The 21,330-nt window shown below is 44.5% G+C and overlaps 1 protein-coding gene across 3 annotated transcripts in view; it reads left to right on the top strand.

Moving 5' to 3' along the window:
* Positions 1 to 21,330, top strand: part of ASAP2 (ArfGAP with SH3 domain, ankyrin repeat and PH domain 2) — a 199,520-nt gene that overhangs the window by 139,360 nt on the left and 38,830 nt on the right. For all 3 annotated transcript variants that reach the window (XM_034952586.4, XM_055108257.2, XM_034952582.4), the window contains 4 exons: positions 4,799 to 4,886; positions 10,019 to 10,067; positions 10,151 to 10,317; positions 12,751 to 12,884. In XM_034952586.4, the coding sequence (XP_034808477.1) occupies positions 4,799 to 4,886; positions 10,019 to 10,067; positions 10,151 to 10,317; positions 12,751 to 12,884 (438 nt within the window). The remainder of the gene's footprint in view (positions 1 to 4,798; positions 4,887 to 10,018; positions 10,068 to 10,150; positions 10,318 to 12,750; positions 12,885 to 21,330) is intronic.

Here is a 21,330-nt window from a genome sequence, read left to right as displayed (position 1 = left end):
TCTGGTCTAGGGGATTGAATGTGTCTCTGAACTTGGAAATGAAGGTCATTTTCTATTTTCAAAACCCAGCTTTCACTGGTCATGTGATCACCACCGTACTCCCCCCGCCCCCGCGACCCCAGGGCCATGCAGTGTGGATCTTAATGGGACATTGTGGGCAGATGCAGTGGCTCAAGCCTGTAATCCTAGCGCTTAGGGAGGCCGAGGCGGGCAGATCAGCTGAGGTCAGGTTCGAGACCAGCCTGGCCAACATGGCAAAAATCCTGTCTTTACTAAAAATACAAAAATTAGCCAGGCATGGTGGTGCATGCCTGTATCCCAGCAACTTGGGAGGAGAGAATTGCTTGAGGCAGGAGAATTGCTTGAACGGAGGAGGCAGTTTGTGGTGAGCCGATATCACGCCACTGCACTCCAGCCTGGGAGACAGAGCAAGACTCCATCTCAAAAAAAAAAAAAAAGACATTCTTTCCATGCGTGGATGTGAGGGTATGAGTTCTGTAGACCAAGGGAAGCAAATTTATCCAGCCATCACTGTCTTTAATATTAGGAATGTTAGATTAGATGAGACTAGGCACCCTTCTAAATACCTTCCAGATCTCAACACCTGTGGTTCTGTGGTTTGCTTTCAAATTGGTGTCCACTCGCTGTTTGTTTGAACTCCGATTGACTGCCTCAATGCAGAAACTGTCATACAACTAAGTTCTAGTTCATGCTTTTACAGCTCTGAAGTCAAGGGACATATTTGCTTCATTGAGAGTTCCCCTAGATCCAGGCCTCAGCTTAAGCCAGTGAGTGGCTCTTTCCATGGCAGGTGGAAAACAGGTCTGGTAATCCTTTGCTGACAGCATAAACTTCACTTCGAGTCACTTCCATAGCTTGAGCTTCCTCTCAAAAGATGTGGAGGCTTAGTTGTCTTTAAATTTGGATGGGTTGCCCCAGTTTTTGGCAGATAGTACGGTTATAACCGGCATTACTGGGATGCTGAGAACTCAGCTTGTCACACAGCGTGTGCATATTTAATAAGTGCTTTGTGTTTGGAGGGGAAAACCCGCTCCAGGGAATCTCCACTTCCAGAGGTCTTCTCCTGCCTTTAGCAGCCATCGCCGCCTACATCCTGCAGGGGTGGCAGGTGGGGCTGTCTTGATTCACTTCCTCGCTGCCATGCAGAAAAATAAGTAGTTTTCCAGCCCTCCATTCAGTGGCTGAGTGTTCCTTTTCTCACCTTTTCCCTATTTCCCTGCGTGCTCTGGAAGTCAGAATCCAGAGGACCCTTCTGTATGACTGCGTCTACAGAGGGGTTGCATGTGGGGAAGTGAGTTCACCCATACCAAGAAAGAGAATTGAGAGATGCCCTTTTGGTTTGGTTTGGTTTTGACTTGATTTCTTGTGCAGCTCACCTGTTTGGCCAGCAGCTCCTGAGTGTGCTCGTTTACAGTCAGGAAAAAAGGGCACATTTCCAAAGACTTGATTAAGTGGAAGTCTAAGAGCAGAGCCTGGCACATAGCTGCGAAGCAGGTCTTTAAGAAATGGAAGCACACAGGGTGTATTTACACTGGTAGGAAAACCCTTCCCAGGAAGCTGGCAGCCTCTGGGAAATGAAGTTGTTGTATTCTGATTGGAGCAGAGGATTGAGGATAACATCCGGGAGATTCGTTCAAAGCCCGAGTTGAATTTCCTTCTCAGCCAAGTCTGTTTTCTGGCCCTAGGAAGAAGTGATCCTTGAGACAAAATAACTCTAATCAGGTATCCTCTTTGCCAGATTCGCAGGATTGCCACACCACTGAGGGCTGGGGACTGTGTTACACTGGAAGGAATGTCCAGTGGCTCTTACACAATCTAAAATTTTAAAAAATGATCAGTCATGAAGAAAGAAGAAAACACCTTCCTTCTAAAAGCCTGACAAATTGGGAAAAAATAGAATGGCACGATTAGAATGGAGAATCACTGATAATCTCTGCCTGCATGGCAAACTCTAAGGCTGTTGCATTTTTTTTTTTACCATTCCTTCCCAAGTTTTCTACTAAACTAGGGCTTCTCAAATTAAATTCTCAAGAAAATACTGGTATTTTGTGAATTAGATGAAACCGTTCTATATCTCAATTAACTGATGACACTTTTTGTTTGTTTATTTGTTTGTTTTTTTCTTTTTGAGACGGAGTCTTGCTGTGTTGCCCAGGCTGGATGGCTCACTGTGACCTCTGCCTCCTGGGTTCAAGCAGTTCTCCTGCCTCAGCCTCCCAAGTAGCTGGGACTGCAGGTGCACGCCACCATGCCCAGCTAATTTTTGTATTTTTAGTAGAGACAGGGTTTCACCATATTGGTCAGGCTGATCTGGAACTCCTGATCTCAGGTGATCTACCTGCCTCAGCCTCCCAAAGTGCTGGGATTACAGGTGTGAGCTACCGCGCCCAGGTGACACCGTATTTTTCCAAATTGCAACAGGGAAGGATTTTAATGGATAGAATTTTCTCCCATAAATTTTTCTAATAGCTTTACTGTTTGCTAATACTTAATCTGTGTACTTAATATTTAACCTGAATAGCAAACAGTTATTAATGTAAAACAGAACTGCTGGTGATATTGCTTAAGATCAACTTGTGTGTTTTGTGGACCCATTCTTATGGTTGTCATTTTTTAATATGTAGGCACATTTATGTCTTCATAAATTATTCCTACTTCAAATAAAGGTGCTGAATATTTTTCTCTATTTTGTGGTATGCTGCGAAGTGAGAAATCTATCTTTGATGGTAGTTAAGAACGAACACCTTTCCCTATATCACAGGGAAAAAGAAAGACTGCAAGGTGGAGGTGGGGAGGGAGAATGAGTTGTAGTAATTTAAGTTGTGGTTCTTTGCTGCTCTTAAAGATAAGTCCAGGCAAGCGACCGCCTTCCATGGATACCCACGTCGAGGACAGGGAGGGTGGCAGTTGAGCCCCGAGCCCTGGAGCCAGCCTGACTTGTTGGAATCCTAGCTTCCCCGCTCCCTAGCTGTATAACCTCAACCAGATTATTTGGTCTGTCCGGGCCAGTGTCTTTAGCTACAAAATTGGTGTAGTTCCTACCTCAAAGGGGAGTTAGGAAAATTAAATGAATTATTTCATGAAAAATGTTTAGAACAGTGCCTGCCTTGTATAGGTATATAATAAAAATAGCTGAGTAAATGTAGCTATTGTTATTCAAAGTCATTATTTTGTCCATGAAGGTGCTTCTGTATTTATCAAAGCGCACAAACCTTAGATATAGGAGTTATTCCTATATCTAAGACCCCACAATTTGGAAGTAGCCCTAAAATTTGCACATGTATAGTTGTGTCATCACAGGGAGGTAACAGAATAGACACAGGCTACGTATGGGTGGGTTGACACCCGTGTTAAAGTACTTGGTTGCATACATGTTTTGTAACCATGTTTCTAGAAATAGATCATTTGCTGTATTGCTTCCTGGATAAGTTAGGTAATCCGATTGGTAACAATCCACAATCAGTGGTGCTTTCACTTGAAAGTGTCCAGATTTACAAGATTAGGCAGAGCTTGGTATCTTCTAATACTGATTTCTGACGATCCAGGAATTCTCTGAGATATCTACAGATTATGGAGAATATCTGACTAACCTGTAGAGGAAAAAGACCAACACAGCCACGCACCAGGAGACTCTAGTACAACCCTGTTTATCTGACTTTATCTGACTTTCACTAGTCCAAACTTACATTTATTAACCCAAATCCTTCACGCTGCAAGGATGGGTTCAACTCTCCCACCCTAACTCTGTAGACTTACTGGAAGGAAGCTGCTGGGCCTGTAAGTGCTTGAGGGTTTCACAGGTCTGTCCAGGTGTAGATGCATATGTGTATGTATCTGGATTAATCCCAAATTCAGGTTTTTTTCATCTTGAAGTGACCGGTGGCCAAGGGAAGTGGGGCCCAAGAACGATGGAAGTTTAAGACATTCTTATTTGATCTTTCCTTTAGCAGCTTGGTAGGTGGGTAAGATAAGCCCACTCCTATTTGGATATTCCTCCAAGATTTCTAAGAGGTATTCTGCTGTTCGAAATTTTTGTTTCTGAAATTATCTTCTTACCCTCAGTCCTTTGCTTTCTTGGACTAAGTATGATCTTTTTTTTGAAACTGTAATAAAATAGCCATTTTTCATACACCTCTGATGAAAGTATGTTGTGATCGCTTGGTGTCGTGTGTGGGGGAGAGGGTTTGGGGGTTACAGATGTGAATGAAGTATGTTTTGTTGAAACTTAAGTGACAGGGATGGTTGGCATTTAGGAATGTGAGTCTATTATCTGTCACCACTTCAAACAGTAGGAAAATAATTTCTCTGCCATTTTTGTACTGTGAAATTACCTTCACTGGAAGTGAGGTTTATGCTAAGAAAAAACGCTTTTAAGATCACCAGAAATTGAGCTGGGTGCCCAAGTTACCTGGCAAATCATCTGTGTTGTTGGTAGGAATCAGAACCGAATGTTTTGGGCTTAGCCATGCAATATCTTGATCTGAAGGCACCCACTGCCAGCAGCCTCAAAGCTGGCATCGCTTGTCCTCTTGTCCAGGTGGGTTTGTGTAGACCACCAAGGTGCCCTTGCAGGGAGGCAGTTGCCCTCTGTGGAGACGAAGTTCAAAGGCCTCTGTAACTTGTCCCAGTCAAGCCTTCCTCTGTCAAGTCTGAAGGCCACCTTTGCAAACTAGTGAAGAGCTTGCTGTTGCTGTATCTCGTGAGGATTGATACTGTATGATTTTCCATTCCTTCCACCCAACCCCAACCTTTTTTGTTGTTTTTTGCTTTTAAACAGGCTAACCGGCCTCCTGCAAAGCTCAACCTGCTAACCTGCCAGGTGAAGACCAACCCTGAGGAGAAGAAGTGCTTTGACCTTATTTCACGTAAGGCTCCCTCTGAGATGCCGCGCCATAGAGACGTTGTCTTATGCACTCCTCTGGGGCGTCCTTCACATTTCAAACACTGCATTCGGAAGAATTGCTTTTTGAAGAGACATACCCTTTTTTCTAGTGATATGCGTGCTTTGTGTTCCATTAGTAACTGCTGGCTTGCCAGCCTTTCTAGTTGAGGGTTTGACTTTGAGGGCTGGCCCTGCTCCTTGGGGGCGCTGTAGTCCTGAGACATTACCTGGCTCTCTGAGCCTCAGCATTCCTGTTCCTAAATAAGGAGATCCTATAAGAGAAGCCCACAAGCCTAAAACTCCTTCACTTGAAAAAGAGAGAAGGAGGACAATTCTGTTTTCAAGAACTTACATAATTTGGGTGATGTTAGAAATGCTAAAATGAGGGTCTTTAACAGGGCCCTTGAAACTTCAGTGTTTGAAATTGTTTTTCTTCCTCACCACAGGAATAGTCTTTCTGCTTCTCTGTGCTTTTCCTTTTTGTGGTGTTCACAAAAGAATCCCCACAGAACCATCCATTGTGGTGAATGTTTACTCAGCACCCCCTAAATTAAAGGGCCCATGATGTCTAAAAGAAAATAAGATAAACCTTTTTTCCTAGGTAGTTCTGTGTGGCAGGGTTACAGTCTAGGGGAAGAAAGGGCCAGTCTCCCCTTTGAAGAGGCAGTCACTGGGGATTTGGGCGCAAGAGTTACATTTGCAGAGGACCATGCCGGGCTGTGTACTGTAGGAAGGCGGTGCTGTTCTCTGTGCCTCAGTACCCCTGAGCGGGAGATGGCTACCTTTTCAAATGTCAGTTGACCTGTATTATTGAGGGCTAGGAAGTCATTTATTATGTGATTCAGCGCTCCCAGCAAACTGCGGGTAATTATCACTCCACCTCACCCACAATGGCTTGCTCTTATCCTCCCTGTTCCCCTTCTCATACCCTCTGTGTGAATCTCTGGGGAGGGTTGAGCACTGTGATATGTGCAGAGGGTTCCAGTACCATTTATTCTGTTCTTCAGACTCTAGACTGATTTGTAAAATAAAATGGACTTTATCCTGTGTCAAACACCCATCCTGACTCAGTCTAGTAAGGTCCACAAATTCTCATCAAAGCTTGCCTTTCATTCATACAAGATGTTATAAAATGCTGAGTACTGGCCAGAGTTTAAAATGTGATTGCAAGCCAGGTGTGGTGGTGTGATCCTGTAGTCCCAGCTACTCAGGAGGCTGAGGTAGGAGGATCACCCAAGCTCAGGAGTAGACGTCCAGCCTTGGTAACATAGCAAGACCCTAACTCTTTAAAACACACACACACAAACACACACACACACAAACACACACACACACCACTGCTGGGATACCTGTGTCTAGCTAGCAAAAAAGGCTTGAATTGAAGAGTTTCAGAAAACCTGATGGTGTAATCTGATGTCTGCCAGTGGCTGGGGCTAACTCAGAGGGTTTTAGGCCTTTCCGTTTTCTGAACTGGTAACACACAAGAAGCCATGCGTTAAAATGCCCATCCTTAACTCATAAGCAATAATAGTGAACCTATCACCTGGAGGTGGGTGTAGGGACTTCTTCCCTCAACTGCCCCAGGCCCCTCCAGCATGCTCCGCAGGGAGACCCTGCTAGATGCCATATGTGCAGAAGCACTTGCTCCAATGTATTCCCAGCCTACACCTTTTTACAACACAGCAGGCAGCAGGGAGGATCAGTAGATGGCAAGTGTGCATGCCTCCCTTCTGGGTGTGAGTTACTGCAGCCCTTACACGTGTGGGAATGCAGTCCTCTGTGAATCTGGCCACACACAAGCTCTGTGGCCAACTGATATTTACCAAGATCCTGCCAGTGTCTTTGCTGCAGCCTGATGCATTGAAACATCTTCAGGAAGGACTTGTAGCCTGTGATGCCCAGATAGGTTTGCTGAGCCCAGTTGGGGGCAGTGTCATGAGTTTGCTAGAGTCCCTTGTCGTCTTTGAAAAGAGCTCTCATCCCTCCTCCTTCCCTGCTTGTCTTCCAGTGGGTAAAATGAATTCCAGTCCTGCAAATTCTTCATCCTCAGTGAGTTTTCAAAAGGTGCCTTCCTATGAGTATCTGTAGTGAAAATGGTTTGTGCAGGGGTATGTGGGTTTGGGTTGAAAACTGGCCAGATACCCCAGAGAGTCATCACAGGAAACCTGGCTGCAGTATAAGCCGTGATTTGATGAACATCCTGAGAAGGTGAGGGACATGGGGTCAAGACCTGATTCTGGCTGATTCAGGAGCATCTGTCTTCACCCCTCTCAGATTCCTTCTCTACTTCCTCACCAGCCTCATGGGATGAGCATCACCAAGATGCTTTTGAACTCTCAAGATATTTGGGTGGGCCAGGCAGTGGCTCATGCCTGTAATGCAAGCACTTTGGGAGGCCAAGGTGGGAGGATTGCTTGAGGTCAGGAGTTCGAGACCAGACTGGGCAACATAGCAAGACCTCCTACAAAAAATTTAAAAATAGTGCAGTATGGTGACATGTGCCTTTGGTCCCAGCTACTCAGGGAGCTGAGATGGGAGGATCGCTTGAGTCCAAGAGGTTGAGGTTGCAGTGAGTTGTGATCGTGCCATTGCACTCCAGCTTGGACAACACAGCAAGACTGTCTTAAAAAAAAAAGACATTTGGGCAGTTGGGGAAGTCAAGTGGAGGCACATGCATTGAGGCAGTGAGGGTGATATTTTCTGTGTGCATCTGCCGGGCACCCCATGGTCACCCATTCCTCCTCTTCCTCATCTGGTCAGTTCATCTTGGAATCTGCCCAGAGAACTCAGAAGAGCAATAGACTGGCTGGCTGGTTGCGGTTACTTCCTACAAGATGCTCTTTTACCATCCTTGCTCCCAAACAGGGGCTTCCTATTCTCATGAAGGTGGAATTGGGGCCGGGGGCAGTGGCTCACACCTATAGTCCGAGCTACTTGGGAGGCTGAGGTGGGGGGATCACTTGAGTCCAGGAGTTTGAGGCTGCAGTGAGCTGTGATTGTGCCACTGCACTGTAGCCTGGGTAATAGAGGGAGACCTTGTCTCTTTAAAAAAAGAAAAAGATGTAAATGAGCATGGGCTCTTCTAGGAGGATGGTTCTGTGGCAAGGCCGGCCCTTCTGGGAGCTCATCCAATCCGTTGCCCGCAGACCGACCCCACTCATAGCAAATTCAAGTCCTGAGCCATTATCCGCGAACCCCATAGGCACCCTGGGCGGGATGGAAGGAACAGGAGAATTGTGAGGTGGCCCAAGTGAGTCCCCTGAGTAGGATGGAGCCAGAGGGAGTCAATGACCTTCCAGGTCCACATGGCAGGTTAGCGGCCAGTAGAGCCAGAGCCCTGGCCAGAAGCTGCCCTTCACTGGCCACCAGCACCTGAGTGCTCCGATCGCCCCCTCTGTCTCCTCCTGCTCTTCTCCCTCACGGCTGAAGCTCTGGAAGCCGTCCGCTTATTTGTAGCATCTTTAAAGAGAGTGTAGTGGAGGGGATTCTTGCTTGAAGTTTTTCCTCAGAGGTTTGCCTCCTGCTTGTGCAGTTTTTACACGTCAGAATGCAGAAATTGGCCAGGTGCGGTGGCCCACGCCTGTCATCTCAGTACTTTGGGAGGCTGAGGTGGGAAGATCGCTTGAGCCTGGGAGATTGAGGCTGCAGCGAGCTGTGCACTGCACGTTTGCACCACTCCACTCCAACCTGGGCAGCAGAGTGAGACTCCGTCTCAAAAAAAAAAAAAAAAAGAAAAAGAAAAAGATGCCATGGTGTTGTAGAAAGTGGTCGGGCCAGAAGTCCAGGAACCAAGTTCTGCTGCTGGCTATGCTTGTTTTTCACAGCTTAGCCTCTCTGGGCTTCAGCCCTCACCCAGTCACTTACCAAGAGTTGTTCTAAGAACCAACGTGCTTTCAGGAGTAAACACCACTACAGAGAGGTGGCGTGTCCACTCACTTTTAGGAGCACAGATGTTCGTTGTGTTTCCCTAAGAAGAGAATTGGTACTTGTCGTCATTCTGCCATCTGCAAAAGCTGGATTCCCCTGCCCCTGCTTTTCTTTATTAAATCTAATTGTATTTTTTGCTTTGGTTTTAGACTGCTTTTAGACAGAGAATATCCATATATCCCTCCCCCAGCTTTCCCTTCTGTTAACATCTGAATACGGTTATCCAGTAGTCCGTGGTACATGTTATCCAATCATATTTCTGTAGTTATCAAAACCAGGAAACATTGGTTTGATGCTATTAACTAAAAATCTTACTCAGATTTTACCAGTTTTCCCCCAAATGTCCTTTTTCTGTTCCAGAATTCTATCCAGAACCCCATGTTACATTTAGTTGTGATTTTATCCTGGTCTCTTGCAGTCTGTATCGGTTCTGTAGTCTCACTTGTTTTTCATGATGCCTTCTTAAAGAGTATTGACCTGTTTTTTGGTCAGACTCCCCTTAATTTGGATTTCTCTAGTGTTTTCTCATGAGTGGATTGAGGTTATATGTTTTTGGCAAGAGCAGCACAGAATGATGCTGCCACATCCCACACAGCCGCCTCCCTGCTGCACACACACAGAGGTCCACAGCCTGGCAAAACACTTGTAAAACGGTGCTGACGCCAGCAGTATGTGAGTGTAGGATTTTATATTCGACCATTATTTAACACACTCTTCTTGATTTAGCTACATTTCTAGTATTTGATTCTCAAAGCATATTATTCTTAGAATTTCTCATACTAATCTTTTTCTAAGAAAGCCAGAAAACTTCTAAGATATTCTTTTTAAAAAAGGTTTTTATTATTCAAAGGACTTGAACAATTAATTTTTGGGGGCCAACTCTGTAGTGAGTTAAAATGAAGCTATTGAGAGGATAGTGATGGTTTTCATTGAATAGCTTCAGTTTTTAGAAGTGGTGTCTTTTAAAACTTGAATGAGGGAAAGTGCAGGTTTATTTTGCATTAGAATGCCACCGTTGGTGAAGGCAGACATTTGGAGGATATGAGGGAGTGCCTGATTTTATACAAATCAGTAATTTCCTAACAGAGAGCTAAGATTATTCCAGAGGCTAATTAGAAACTATTTTCTTTTGGAATTGTGTATGGATTGCTGTCTGGGCTCACAGTTGAAATTCCTCTTGCTATGCAGATGACAGAACTTACCACTTTCAAGCTGAAGATGAACAGGAATGTCAAATGTAAGTTACATGGTGGTGGGACTTTGGGCTGGACTCACCCGTTGTTTGTGGAATTCAACACAACGTCGCTCTTGTTTTTCTAGATGGATGTCTGTGCTGCAAAATAGCAAAGAAGAAGCTTTAAACAATGCATTTAAGGGGGATGACAATACTGGAGAAAATAACATCGTCCAAGAACTGACAAAGGAGATCATCTCAGAAGTGCAGAGGATGACGGGCAATGACGTCTGCTGTGACTGTGGGGCGCCAGGTGACCCAGGGACCCCACCCGACCCTGGGCTCTAGGACATTTCAATCCCATTCTGATTCACAGAATCCATTCATTGATTTTCACTTTCATTTCAAACACGAAATTAAGTGCAGCTCAGCCTGAGTTCATCCCATTACACAAATGCTTAATGAACTGTGCAGACCGCGGCAGGGGAGAGGGGCGGGAAGATGTTTGCCTGCCGGGCCCCAGAGCAGGACTGAGTAAAGAGGGTTTGACAGAGCTGCAAAGTTTGAAATGCTTTTTGAGAAATGAAAACTGAAGGGTACAGTGAGGGTGAACTCAAGGTCATGTGGGCTGAGAGGCTGCATGTGGATGGGCTTCCTTGCTTGGAATCTGCTCTCTTCTCCCTTTATCCTACTTTGCAGAACTTCTGAAGTAGCTTTAAGCCATTGTCTGGCTCTGTGACCCTGGGAGAGCCACTTGCTTTGTTAAACATCGATTTTCCTGTCTGTAAAGTGAAGGGACAGGTCCCTTTCAGCTGACACATTCTGTGAAATAAGATTTTATTTTTACATTTTGATAAAGCATATTAGGGGCTTTATAGTAGGATGTGATTTAAGGAATTTGCTTATTCTAATTGAGACACAATGGTGGGGAGTGGGGGTCAGGGACTACACAGGTGCATTTTCTGAACATTTATAAAATGAAAAAGATGGAGGCTTGGCTAGAATGGTTAATCCCCTTTTCATTGCTCTAATTCTATGACAATTTTTCTTAAAAAACCAAACACAACCAAAATAGAGTGGACAGTTGAGAATTACCTTTAGGTTCCCATGAACCTGAAGACTGTATTTGGCCTTGGATCCATTAGAAAAAAAAAAAAATACCGACTGGGTGCAGTGACTCATGCCTGTAATCCCGGCACTTTGGAAGACTGAGGCGGGCGGATCACTTGAGGTCAGGAGTTCAAGACCAGCCTGGCCAACATGGTGAAAACTCGTCTCTATTAAAAATACCATAATTAGGCCGGCGTGGTAGTGCGCACGTGTAGTCCCAGCTACATAGGAGGCTGAGGCAGGAGAATCACTCGAATCCAGGTGGCAGAGGTTGCAGTGAGCTGAGATCACGCCACTGCACTCCAGCCTGGGCAACAAAATGAGACTATATTTAAAACAAACAAACAAAAAACCCGAAAATACGTTTCTGGCAGGAGATGAGGTAGGGGATGATAAGTAGTGAATCGTGGTCTTTCTTGAGAAAGGGTAAAGAGAGTCTACGATTTGGGTTTTTCATACGCTTTGATAAAGAACTCAAAGGTATGTACTCATTATTTTAAAATGCCAAGACAATGTGGGTAATATAAAAATGATGTAGAGTCACCTAAATGGATGCTTGTACCTCCGCAAAGCACATAGATACAGTGGAGTCGTCCTACACAAGTGCAGACACAGACGCCAAGAAGGTTTTCCAACATGGATAACATTTTTAATAACTTGAACATTTAAAAAATAACTTCATGATTTCCTACTGACTAAAGTTGTGATATTTACCTGCCGTAAGTTGCGATATTTACCTGCCATGAGTTTCTCAGGGCAACAAACAGTTCTGAAGAGAATTGTATTTATGGGTTGTGATGATGTACTCAAGGACATCTTATTTTTAATTTCCCATTTTTAGCAAATTCCACATTCATCTGTCAAGCATTTTGTGGGTCCCTATCATCTGCTAAACGTATGGTAGGTCATGTTAGTGAGTAGCCGAGCTGTGAGGGGAAAACGTGGCTTTGAACTCAGGTAGAGGCAGGGCCACAGTCTGCTCTGCACTCCCTGGCGACCTCGAGCCTGAGCATTGCGAAGCTGTCTCTGCCATATAGTGAGATAAAAATCCCTGCCCTGGTCATCTCATGGAACTCTTAGATTTGATACAAAAGTGCTCTGTGATTTCTGAAGCTCTTAACAACACAAACTGTTATTGCTACTACCAGCATGCTGAACACAGCATATCTTATGTACATAGTACGTTCTCTGTTATTATCAGCATCTATAGATGCATATGTTTTAAGCCTATTCCCCTTTTACAAGTAGACTTTGGCTGGTCTCATTGTTTTCCTCTTGCTGCATTCTGCTAGTGTGACCAAGTTGGTGATGGGCATGGTGTGTTTTCACCACCAGCCATTGAGGAGCCCTTGGTCACTGGAGTGTGTCCTATTTATTTTTGCACACACAGCACCTGTCACATGAATGGAAGGATGGGAAGATGGAGAGAGAGGGAAGAAGAGGGAGAGTAGATATGTGCATATTTGGGTATTGCGTGTAAATTGGTGGTAATTATGGACAAAGTTTCCAGCTGTGTTAAGGATCAGAAAATGCTCATGCTCAGAACTGCTTGTTCAGTAACTATGCAGGAAGAAAGATGTGACTCCTGACCCTCTTTTTTACTGGAAGCTCAAATCTGCCCTGTTCTCTTTGGCAGATCCTACATGGCTTTCCACCAACCTGGGCATCCTGACCTGCATCGAGTGTTCCGGAATCCACCGAGAGCTGGGGGTTCATTATTCCAGGATGCAGTCCCTGACTTTAGATGTACTGGGAACATCTGAGCTGCTGGTAATTTTTAAATCCTTGATTTCAGATTGGAGACAAATGAGCTGTAAGCTAAATTTTACTTTCGGCATTCTAATCCATTTTGGTAAGCTAGTGGTTGTTGATATGTTGCCAGATGGGTTTGGATAATTAGAAACTCATTGATAATTCTTCATTTTTAGCTACTTGTGGTTGAGGGCACTTCTTCTTGCAAAACTTTATTCTTAAATGAATAAAAGGGAGTGAAACCAAAACAGGAGCATTGAGAGTGGTGTGAGATTCTACAGAAATGGAGTAAGATGGTGACATAGGCCAGCTCACCCCATCCATTAGACAGATGTGGAATGCAGCGTCTAAAGACAGGAAAGTACTTGTTTTCCCTCATCACCAGCGATTTCTGACAAGGCTGTGGTGACAACTTGCCTCAAGCCTCCGACTTCTCCCTACCCCAGATTGTCCCCCACTGGGGGAGATATTGGTCTTCATTTTTACTGCCTTTGTTTCTTAAGTCTTTCATTCTTGGTTCATTGGTAACACTTAAGCCATGTGATAGAGATAGGAGGAGACAGAAGCATTTTCTGTGAAGTGGCTTTCAAGAGTATCGAGACTGTAGTCCCACAAGGTCCATCAGACAGGGTGCTTCTGGCCACCTAATACATGAGCTTTCATGACTGTCTTCCCTAGAAAGCAGTTCTTGAATTCTCTCCTGGGATAGCTGGGTGTTGACAGTAAACAGTAAGTAGATATTGATTGCCATTGATTTTAATGTTGAATTTAAAAGTTTACATGTAGGGAATTTAATGTCAAGAGCAATAGTCTTGACAGAAAATCAATAGTTGTGGACCATGTTCCTCTCAAGGGGCCATCAGTCTTATTGATGACTTCGAATCCAGTGTGTCTGAACTTCGAATGCATTTTGAACTCTCTTGTCAAACCTTTCCAGTCTTTTAGGAATTCCTTTATGGTCTTGAAAGACAGAGTTGGGAGAAACTACAGTGGATCCTGGCAGCCTAGTTAGTAACGTCCTTAGTTACTTACAGTTTAAAACTAAGCTAGACTCACTTAAAATTTAAAACTAAGGAACTCCAAACAGTGCCTTCCTGGTTACATACAGCAATTATTGTTCATGTAATAATGCACGTAACCTACAGCTTAGAGAGGTGCACAGGTGTACATGTGGTATCTCTTGGATAACTGATGATGGCGTAGTTTGGAGATTGTCATGGTACATTTTCAAAGAAGCACAAAGTACTTTTCAGTAAACACTGGTGAACTATGGCAGTTGTTTCTTTTACTGATTTTCTTAAAACAATGGAAAGTGTTAAGTGATTCAAGATGACGTAATAATTGTTTATTTTGTACTATGTATTTTGCAGACCACTTTATATGTACTAGGCTCATTTGATCTCCAGTAACAACCTGATGACCTTGGTATATTATCCCTATTTTACAGAGGAGGAAACTGAGGCTTAGAATGTTTCAGTATGCCTAGTTATGAAGCTTTTAAGGTGACAGATCTGGGGTGTGGGCCTCTTCAATCTGATTCCAGACCTCACACTTAAACCTTTGAGGAGCCTGGGACACAAATTGGCATTTTAGTGGGTTGTCTTGCTAGATGATAAACATTTAAACATCTCTACTGTCCTTCCCTATCACCATCCCCAACGAATGTTTAACAGTCAGCTCTGGAGAAAAAAGAACCCTGGTTTGCAACCTGCCTGTTCTCATGGTGTAAATACTCCCACAATAGCCAGTTTCAAGCTACCTAAGTGAATTACTGAATGTGAAGTTGGAAAAAGATGTTCATTATATAGTATATTCACTATGCAAACACAGTGGATGTAAATAACTTCATGAACATGGACAATAGTAAAATGCAGTATAATTAGGAAGTGATGAGTTTTGAGCATATACTTTAGTTATTAATGTAACATAATTATGAGTTTATATAGCATAATTTTTAATAGTAGCAGTGCTTAACAGTTGGCTTGCAAAATTCCTGAAATTTTAACAGTTGACTCTTATGAGCTGGTAGGAGCCCGACCCCACCATCTGTTATAATTTCTTAAATGTGTCTCAGAAATTTCATGTTCTTCATGAGACTGAGTTGCCTACTAAAGAAGAAAACGCCAAAGAAAGGTGAAAGGAATATGTTGTTCTGTCTTGATGAAACGATGAGGTGACTTCTAATGCCTGGTTAAATTCTCCATTTCCGTCTCCCAGAGCCTCCATCTGCATTCTTGTAGGAGTTTAAAGTTTGGTTGGCTGTCACCCACAATGAGAAATCAGCCAGTGCCTGCTTAATCAATGTCTGCAGATATTTTCAAAATCTAATTGCTTCCAGAGTTTTAAACTCTCCCTTACCCAAGGCTTTTTTCCTCAGTGGTTATCAGGAAAAGTAGAGACAGCAGTGAATTAGGTAGGATTTACTCCCTTCAACCCTGCTTTCCCTGAGCTCTGGCTGGTCCTCTGTGGTTCACAGGAGGTGGACATCTCCCCACGGCTCCCCCAATCCATTTTTCGTATGCTAGGAGTGTGGTCATGATGTCGTGGCTCTAAACCTTATTCCTTAGCCCTTCAGTTAAGCAGTACATAGGGTGTCAGGTGTTAGTATTCATTGGCAAAGCTTGGAAATTTCAAGGCTTCTTTCTTTCTTTTCTTTTCTTTTTTCTTTCTTTCTTTCCTTCCTTTCTTTTCCTTTTCCTTTTCTTTTTTTGACAGGGTCTCACTCCATGACCCAGGCTGGAGTCCAGTAGCACAATCTTAGCTCACTGCAACCTCTGCCTCCTGGGTTCAAGCAATCCTCCCACCTCAGCCTCCTCAGTAGCTGAGACTACAGGCACGTGCTACCACGCCTGGCTAATTTTTGTATTTTTGGTAGAGATGGGCTTTCGCCATGTCCAGGCTGGTCTCGAACTCCTGGACTCAAGCGATCCTCCTGCTTTGGCCTCCCAAAATGCTGGGATTACAGGTGTGAGCCACTGCGCTTGGCCTCAAGCCTTTTAAAAGTATCCAGATTGTTTTATTTTGCTTAGACAATCAGGTACTGGGATGAAGGATTTCCTGAAGTCTTTTTACCTCTTTATCTTATCTCTTTCTCTGCGTGTGTGTGTGTGTGTATATATTTAGAATTATGTCTGACACACCGTTAAGAACCATAAAGTATTAGTTATCATTGTTATCTCCTTTAACAAAATCCTTTCAGAAAAATGGTCCCCATGTGCTAGCATGTGAACCCCCAGGGAGGCCATGCATGGTCTGTCTGGTTGTCTGTTCTTACGAACCTTTCCAATTCAGAGTTGCATGCCATGCAGGGCCTCGGCTGACTTGCTTATTGAAGTATGTTTTATTGTATAGTGAGTGTTCATTAGGCCCCTTGGTGCCTTGTGAAAGGAGAGTGGTGGGTGCAGCCTGGACAGGTTCTCTCACAGGAGTAGCATCTCTCCTCTTTTGGGTAAATAGAACAGCCTCTGTTTCAGGGTGACGTGCTGTGACAGCAAAGGATTTTATTTTTTTAATTAATTTTTTATTGCATGTATTTATAGTGTACAACATGATGTTTTAGTATATTGTATACGTTGTGTGTGACTAAATCAAGCTAGTTAACATATCTGTCACCTCACATGCTTATGTTTTGTGGTGAGAACACTTAAAATCTACTCTCTTGAGCCTGGTGTGGTGGCCGGTGCCTGTAATCCCAGTACTTTGGGAGGCTGAGGTGAGAAGATTGTTTGAGTCTGGGAGTTCAAGACCAGCCTGACCAACATAGGGAGACCTCCATCTCTACAAATAATTTTTTAAAACTAGCTGGGAGTGGTGGCAAGTACCTGTGGTCCCAGCTACTTGGGAGGCTGAGGCAGGAGGATCACCTGAGCACCCAGGAAGTTGAGGCTACAGTGAACTGTGATCTTGCCACTGCACTCCAGCCTGGGCAGCAGAGTGAGACTGTCTCAAAACAAAATTTTTAAGTATACAGTACGTTATTATTAAGTAGAGTCACTATGTTGTACACTAGATCCCTAGACTTTATTCATCCTAACTGAAATTTTGCATGCTTTGACCAACATGCCCACCCCCAACCCCTGGTAACCATAGTTCTGCTCTCCACTTCTATGAGTTCAGCTTTTTTAGATTTTGCATATAAATGAGATCTTGCAGGATTTGTCTTTCTTTGCCTGGCTTATTTCACTTAGTATAATGTCCTTCAGGTTCATCCATGTTGTCACAAATGACAGAATGTCCTTTTTTCCAGGTCGAATAGTATTCCATTATGTATATATACCACATTTTTAAAATCCATTCGTCCATTGGTGGCATTTAGGTTGATTCCCTATCTCGACTATTGTGAATAGTGCTGCAGTAAACAAGATGGTGAAGACGTGTCTTCAACAAACTGATTTCAGATCTTTTGGGTAAATAGCCAGAAGTGGGTTATATGGTGGTTCTAGTTTTTCGAGGAACCTCCATAACCATTTTCTATAATGGTTGTATTATAATAATTTACATTCCCACCCAGTGTGCAGGCCTTCCCTTTTCTCCACATTCCTGCCAACACTTGTTATCTTTTGTCTTTCTGATAAAAGCCATTCTAACAGGTGTGAGATGATCGTGGTTTTAATTTGCATTTCCCTGATGATTTGTATGATTAATGCTGTGTACTTTTTCATACATATACCTGTTAGTCATTTGTAGGTCTTCTCTTTCTCTTTTTTTTGACAGGTTCTTGCTCTGTCGCCCAGACTGGAGTGCAGTGGTGCCATCTCGGTTCACTGCAGCCTCTACCTCCCAGGCTCATGCGATCCTTCTGGGTAGCTGGGACTATAGGCATGTGCCACCATGCCCAGCTAATTTTTTAAAATTTTTCCATAGAGACAGGGTCTCACTATATTGGCCAGGCTAATCTGGAATTCCTGGGCTTAAGTGGTCTTCCAGCCTCGGCTTCCCAAAGTGCTGGGACTATAGGCATGAACCGCCTGCAGCCTAGCATTACTTCTTTTCCAATGGAATGGAAGTTGCATAATTGAAGTATTAATTAGTTCTGGGGAATCATGTCATCTTAACTACTTTAGCACACACCAGCTTAGTATCTTTAGATTCTAAAGCAAACCTACTTTGGGAAAAACTTTCTGGTAAACACAGATTTTAAAAAGATAAATTTCCTTCTTAATGTAGATCATGATTTCAGCTTTGATTTTTCAGGTCATATGAAAAACAGTATCACTGGTACTAGGGTACTACTATCATGATCAATTTCACTATCATACATGAAGTTAATAAAGGAATTCTTGATATTCTGAAATTGAATTTGAGTCAGTCATTTAAAAATCTTATGAGACCAGGCGCAGTGGTTCACACCTATAGCTCCAGCACTTTGGGAGGCTGAGGCAGGCAGATCACTTGAGCCCATGAGTTCAAGACCAACCTGGGCCACATGGCAAAACCCCATCTCTACAAAAAAAAAAAAAAAAAAAAATTAGCTGAGTATGGTAGTACATGCCTGTGGTCCTAGCTATCAGGGAGGCTGAGGTGGGAGAATCACCTGAGCCCAGGAGGTTGGCTATAGTGAACTGAGATTGTGCCACCACTCTCCAGCCTGGGTGACAGAGTAAGACCCTGTCTCAAAACAAAAAAACATCAAGTTAAAAAACAGGCGTCAAGAACATTACCAAATATTTACTGACTCAGCTTTCTGTTTCTTGACTTCTATTTCTGTTCTCATACGGTTGTTAATAAGCTGTCAAATGTTAAAGCGGGTCAACACACAGTCTGATCTGAAAGAGAGCATGTGGAGAGGAAAGCTCCTCAAAGACGAAGAACTTAACGACTTACAACTGTCGTTCTAAGTTCACCTAGGACTGAAATGTGCCACCCAGATACTAAAAGCAATTGCTTAGGGCAACAGGAAATTGACTATCAGTGGTCATTTACGGAGGAACTGTTATGCTCCAGGCATTGTTGTAGGTGTTCTACATACACTGTATTATCTAACCTAAATGGAGAGCTCCATTTTTAAAAAAAGACCAGAGAGGTTAAGAAACTTACCCAGTGCAGGATTTACATTCCAACTATCAGACTCCAGAGCCTGTGTTTTAGCCTTTTTTTTTAAAGCCAAGATTCTGAACATTTTTTAAACCACAAAGTCTATCAGAAAAAATTGAGCACCAAAGCATATACTTACTTACATATGATGTACCTGCACTTACTAAGAAATATATACTTTGTAAACTACATCAAAAATAGAGCTTTTAAAGGGTCAGGTAAAGACATCATATGTAAACTTTTTCCCTGCACACCAGAGTGTCCTTTTGTGCTCTTCGCTTTGGAGGCAGCAGTTTGGTCAAGCCCCTTCCCTTGTCTGGGCCTTTACCCTCTGCACTTTAGAGCTGGACTGCACTCTTCAGGCCCTCCACCCTTCGGGGATCCAAGGGGCCCAGTTAACATCAGGAAGGAGCTGACCTTGGGGTCTCCTGAGCTCAGCGGTCAGGGAAGTCTGGTTTCTCTCACTTGCCTGTTCTCTCCTGGGGTGAGTCAGAGAAGAATGTCACAGCAATTGTTGTCCTTCCCCATGGAGACATGAAAACAGGACAGGAGGTTTCCCTGCCCCACCCCAAACTCTCAAAACAATGTCCAGATAAAACCTAAAGCCTCATTTTGGCTCAGTGGGCCCTGCTCAGGTAGGTGCTAAGGACGTACCGGTGTGTGATTCTGTGTCTCTGTCCTGGGCGTGGCCATCAGGGAGGGAGACGCCCACACACAGACGACTCCCCCGTATGGTGAGTGCCAAGAAAAGGGGCCTCCTGGCCAAGGGACTGCTCTGCTCATCTGGGCCTGGCGCCGCTGTCCTCATAGTGTTCAGGATGAACTTCTTTTCCAGGGCTTCTTATTGACTCATCGCTACCTTGTTGAAGTGAGCTGCCATAGAGCAGGAGGGTGCCTCATGCCTCATGCCCAGCACAGACGAGGGGCTCAGAGTGTGCTCCTGAGGCCACAGGAAGGGCGAGGGACTGGGCTGAGCTACCCTGGGTGATACAGAACTTAAACACTCCCTCCTCTCCTCCATCCAGTCTGGCTCAATTTCTGCCTCAGTGCAGCCCACAAATTCCTTCTGGGTGCCAGTGAGAAGCAGGAGATGCCAGGGCTCAGGTCGACACCCACCTTCCTGCCCCCTTGGTTTCTGCCTGCCTGTCCTGCTGGCACCTGCAGCCTCCATTTGCAAATGCTTTGCTTTTGTCGATGGGTCTGGAGAGGTTCTCTATGGGCTGAGACGTAAACTGGAACTTGGCAGAACTGCAAGGTAGCACGTTTCTCTAGCATTGGATGAGTGTGACACATGGATGCGGTGGCTCCCTGGACCAGCTGTCTCTCAGTTAACCAGCCAAGTCCAAGCAGAAGGGAAGCAGCTCTTCGATTCCTGGGGAATTCTCCTCCTCCCATCTCCCCACCCCCATCTGCTTAACACAAACTAGGAGGCATCAGGGTGATTGGCCCCTGGCTCACAGAGGGGGCCACAGTGATTTTTGTCACTCAACTTGGGAAAACCATTGTGCTCACCTGGGGACAGTGTCCTGCTTGGATTGTATGATGCCTGGCTATAAACCAGGTGCTCTGACATTGAGGTTCAGTCCTGGATCTGACACCAGCTGCCTGAGAAACCCTTCACAGGGCATTAGCTTCCTGGTGCATAGGTACCTGTCACCTTAAGTGGTGTGCCACCTGACCATTCTGTTGTCCCTGGGAAAATTGCAACGCAGCCTCTAGGCTTTTGCCTCCTGACTAATGGCTTGAGGTCCCAGAGCCAGGACTGAGCAAGGAGGTGGAGTTGGTTAATGTTTTATGCTTTGGGCCGCCTAGAAAAAGCTTTTTCCACGTGTCAAGGGCCGGGTTGAATTAGGAAAGCTCATCATCCAGCTATTAGGCTACCCCGCATAATTCTTTTGTTTTTAAAAAATTGCGTCTGCATCCTCCACTAGCCCACTAGCCCATTTCACAGTTTGATGTTATTTGCTGCCAGGAAGTTCCAGTGTATCTAACCCAGACCTCTTGGGCTCTCCTTCAGTCAGTTCCCCCCAAGAGATAGACCCGATTTCAGGCTGCAGCAGCCTCTCCCAAAGCATGTCTGTTAACTCCTTTGCCTGCATAATTTTTTTTTTGTAGAGATGGAGTCTCGCTCTGTCGCCCAGGCTGGAGTCCAGTGGTGTGATCTCGGCTCACTGCAGTCTCCACCGCCTGGATTCAAGCAATTCTCCTGTCTCAGCCTCCTGAGTAGCTGGGACTACAGGTGCACGCCGCCATGCCTGGCTAATTTCTTTTGTATTTTAGTAGAGACGGGGTTTCACCGTGTTGCCCAGGCTAGTCTCGAACTCCTGAGCTCAGCCCATCCACCCGCCTCGGCCTCCCAAAGTGGTAGGAATACAGGTGTGAGCCACCATGCCTGGCCTGCCTGCATAATCAATAGAGAGCAGAAATATCA

Source organism: Pan paniscus, chromosome 12 (genome assembly GCF_029289425.2).
Source record: "Pan paniscus chromosome 12, NHGRI_mPanPan1-v2.0_pri, whole genome shotgun sequence".
Classification (NCBI taxonomy): Eukaryota; Metazoa; Chordata; class Mammalia; order Primates; family Hominidae; genus Pan; species Pan paniscus.
This window is presented reverse-complemented; position numbering and strand designations above follow the sequence as displayed.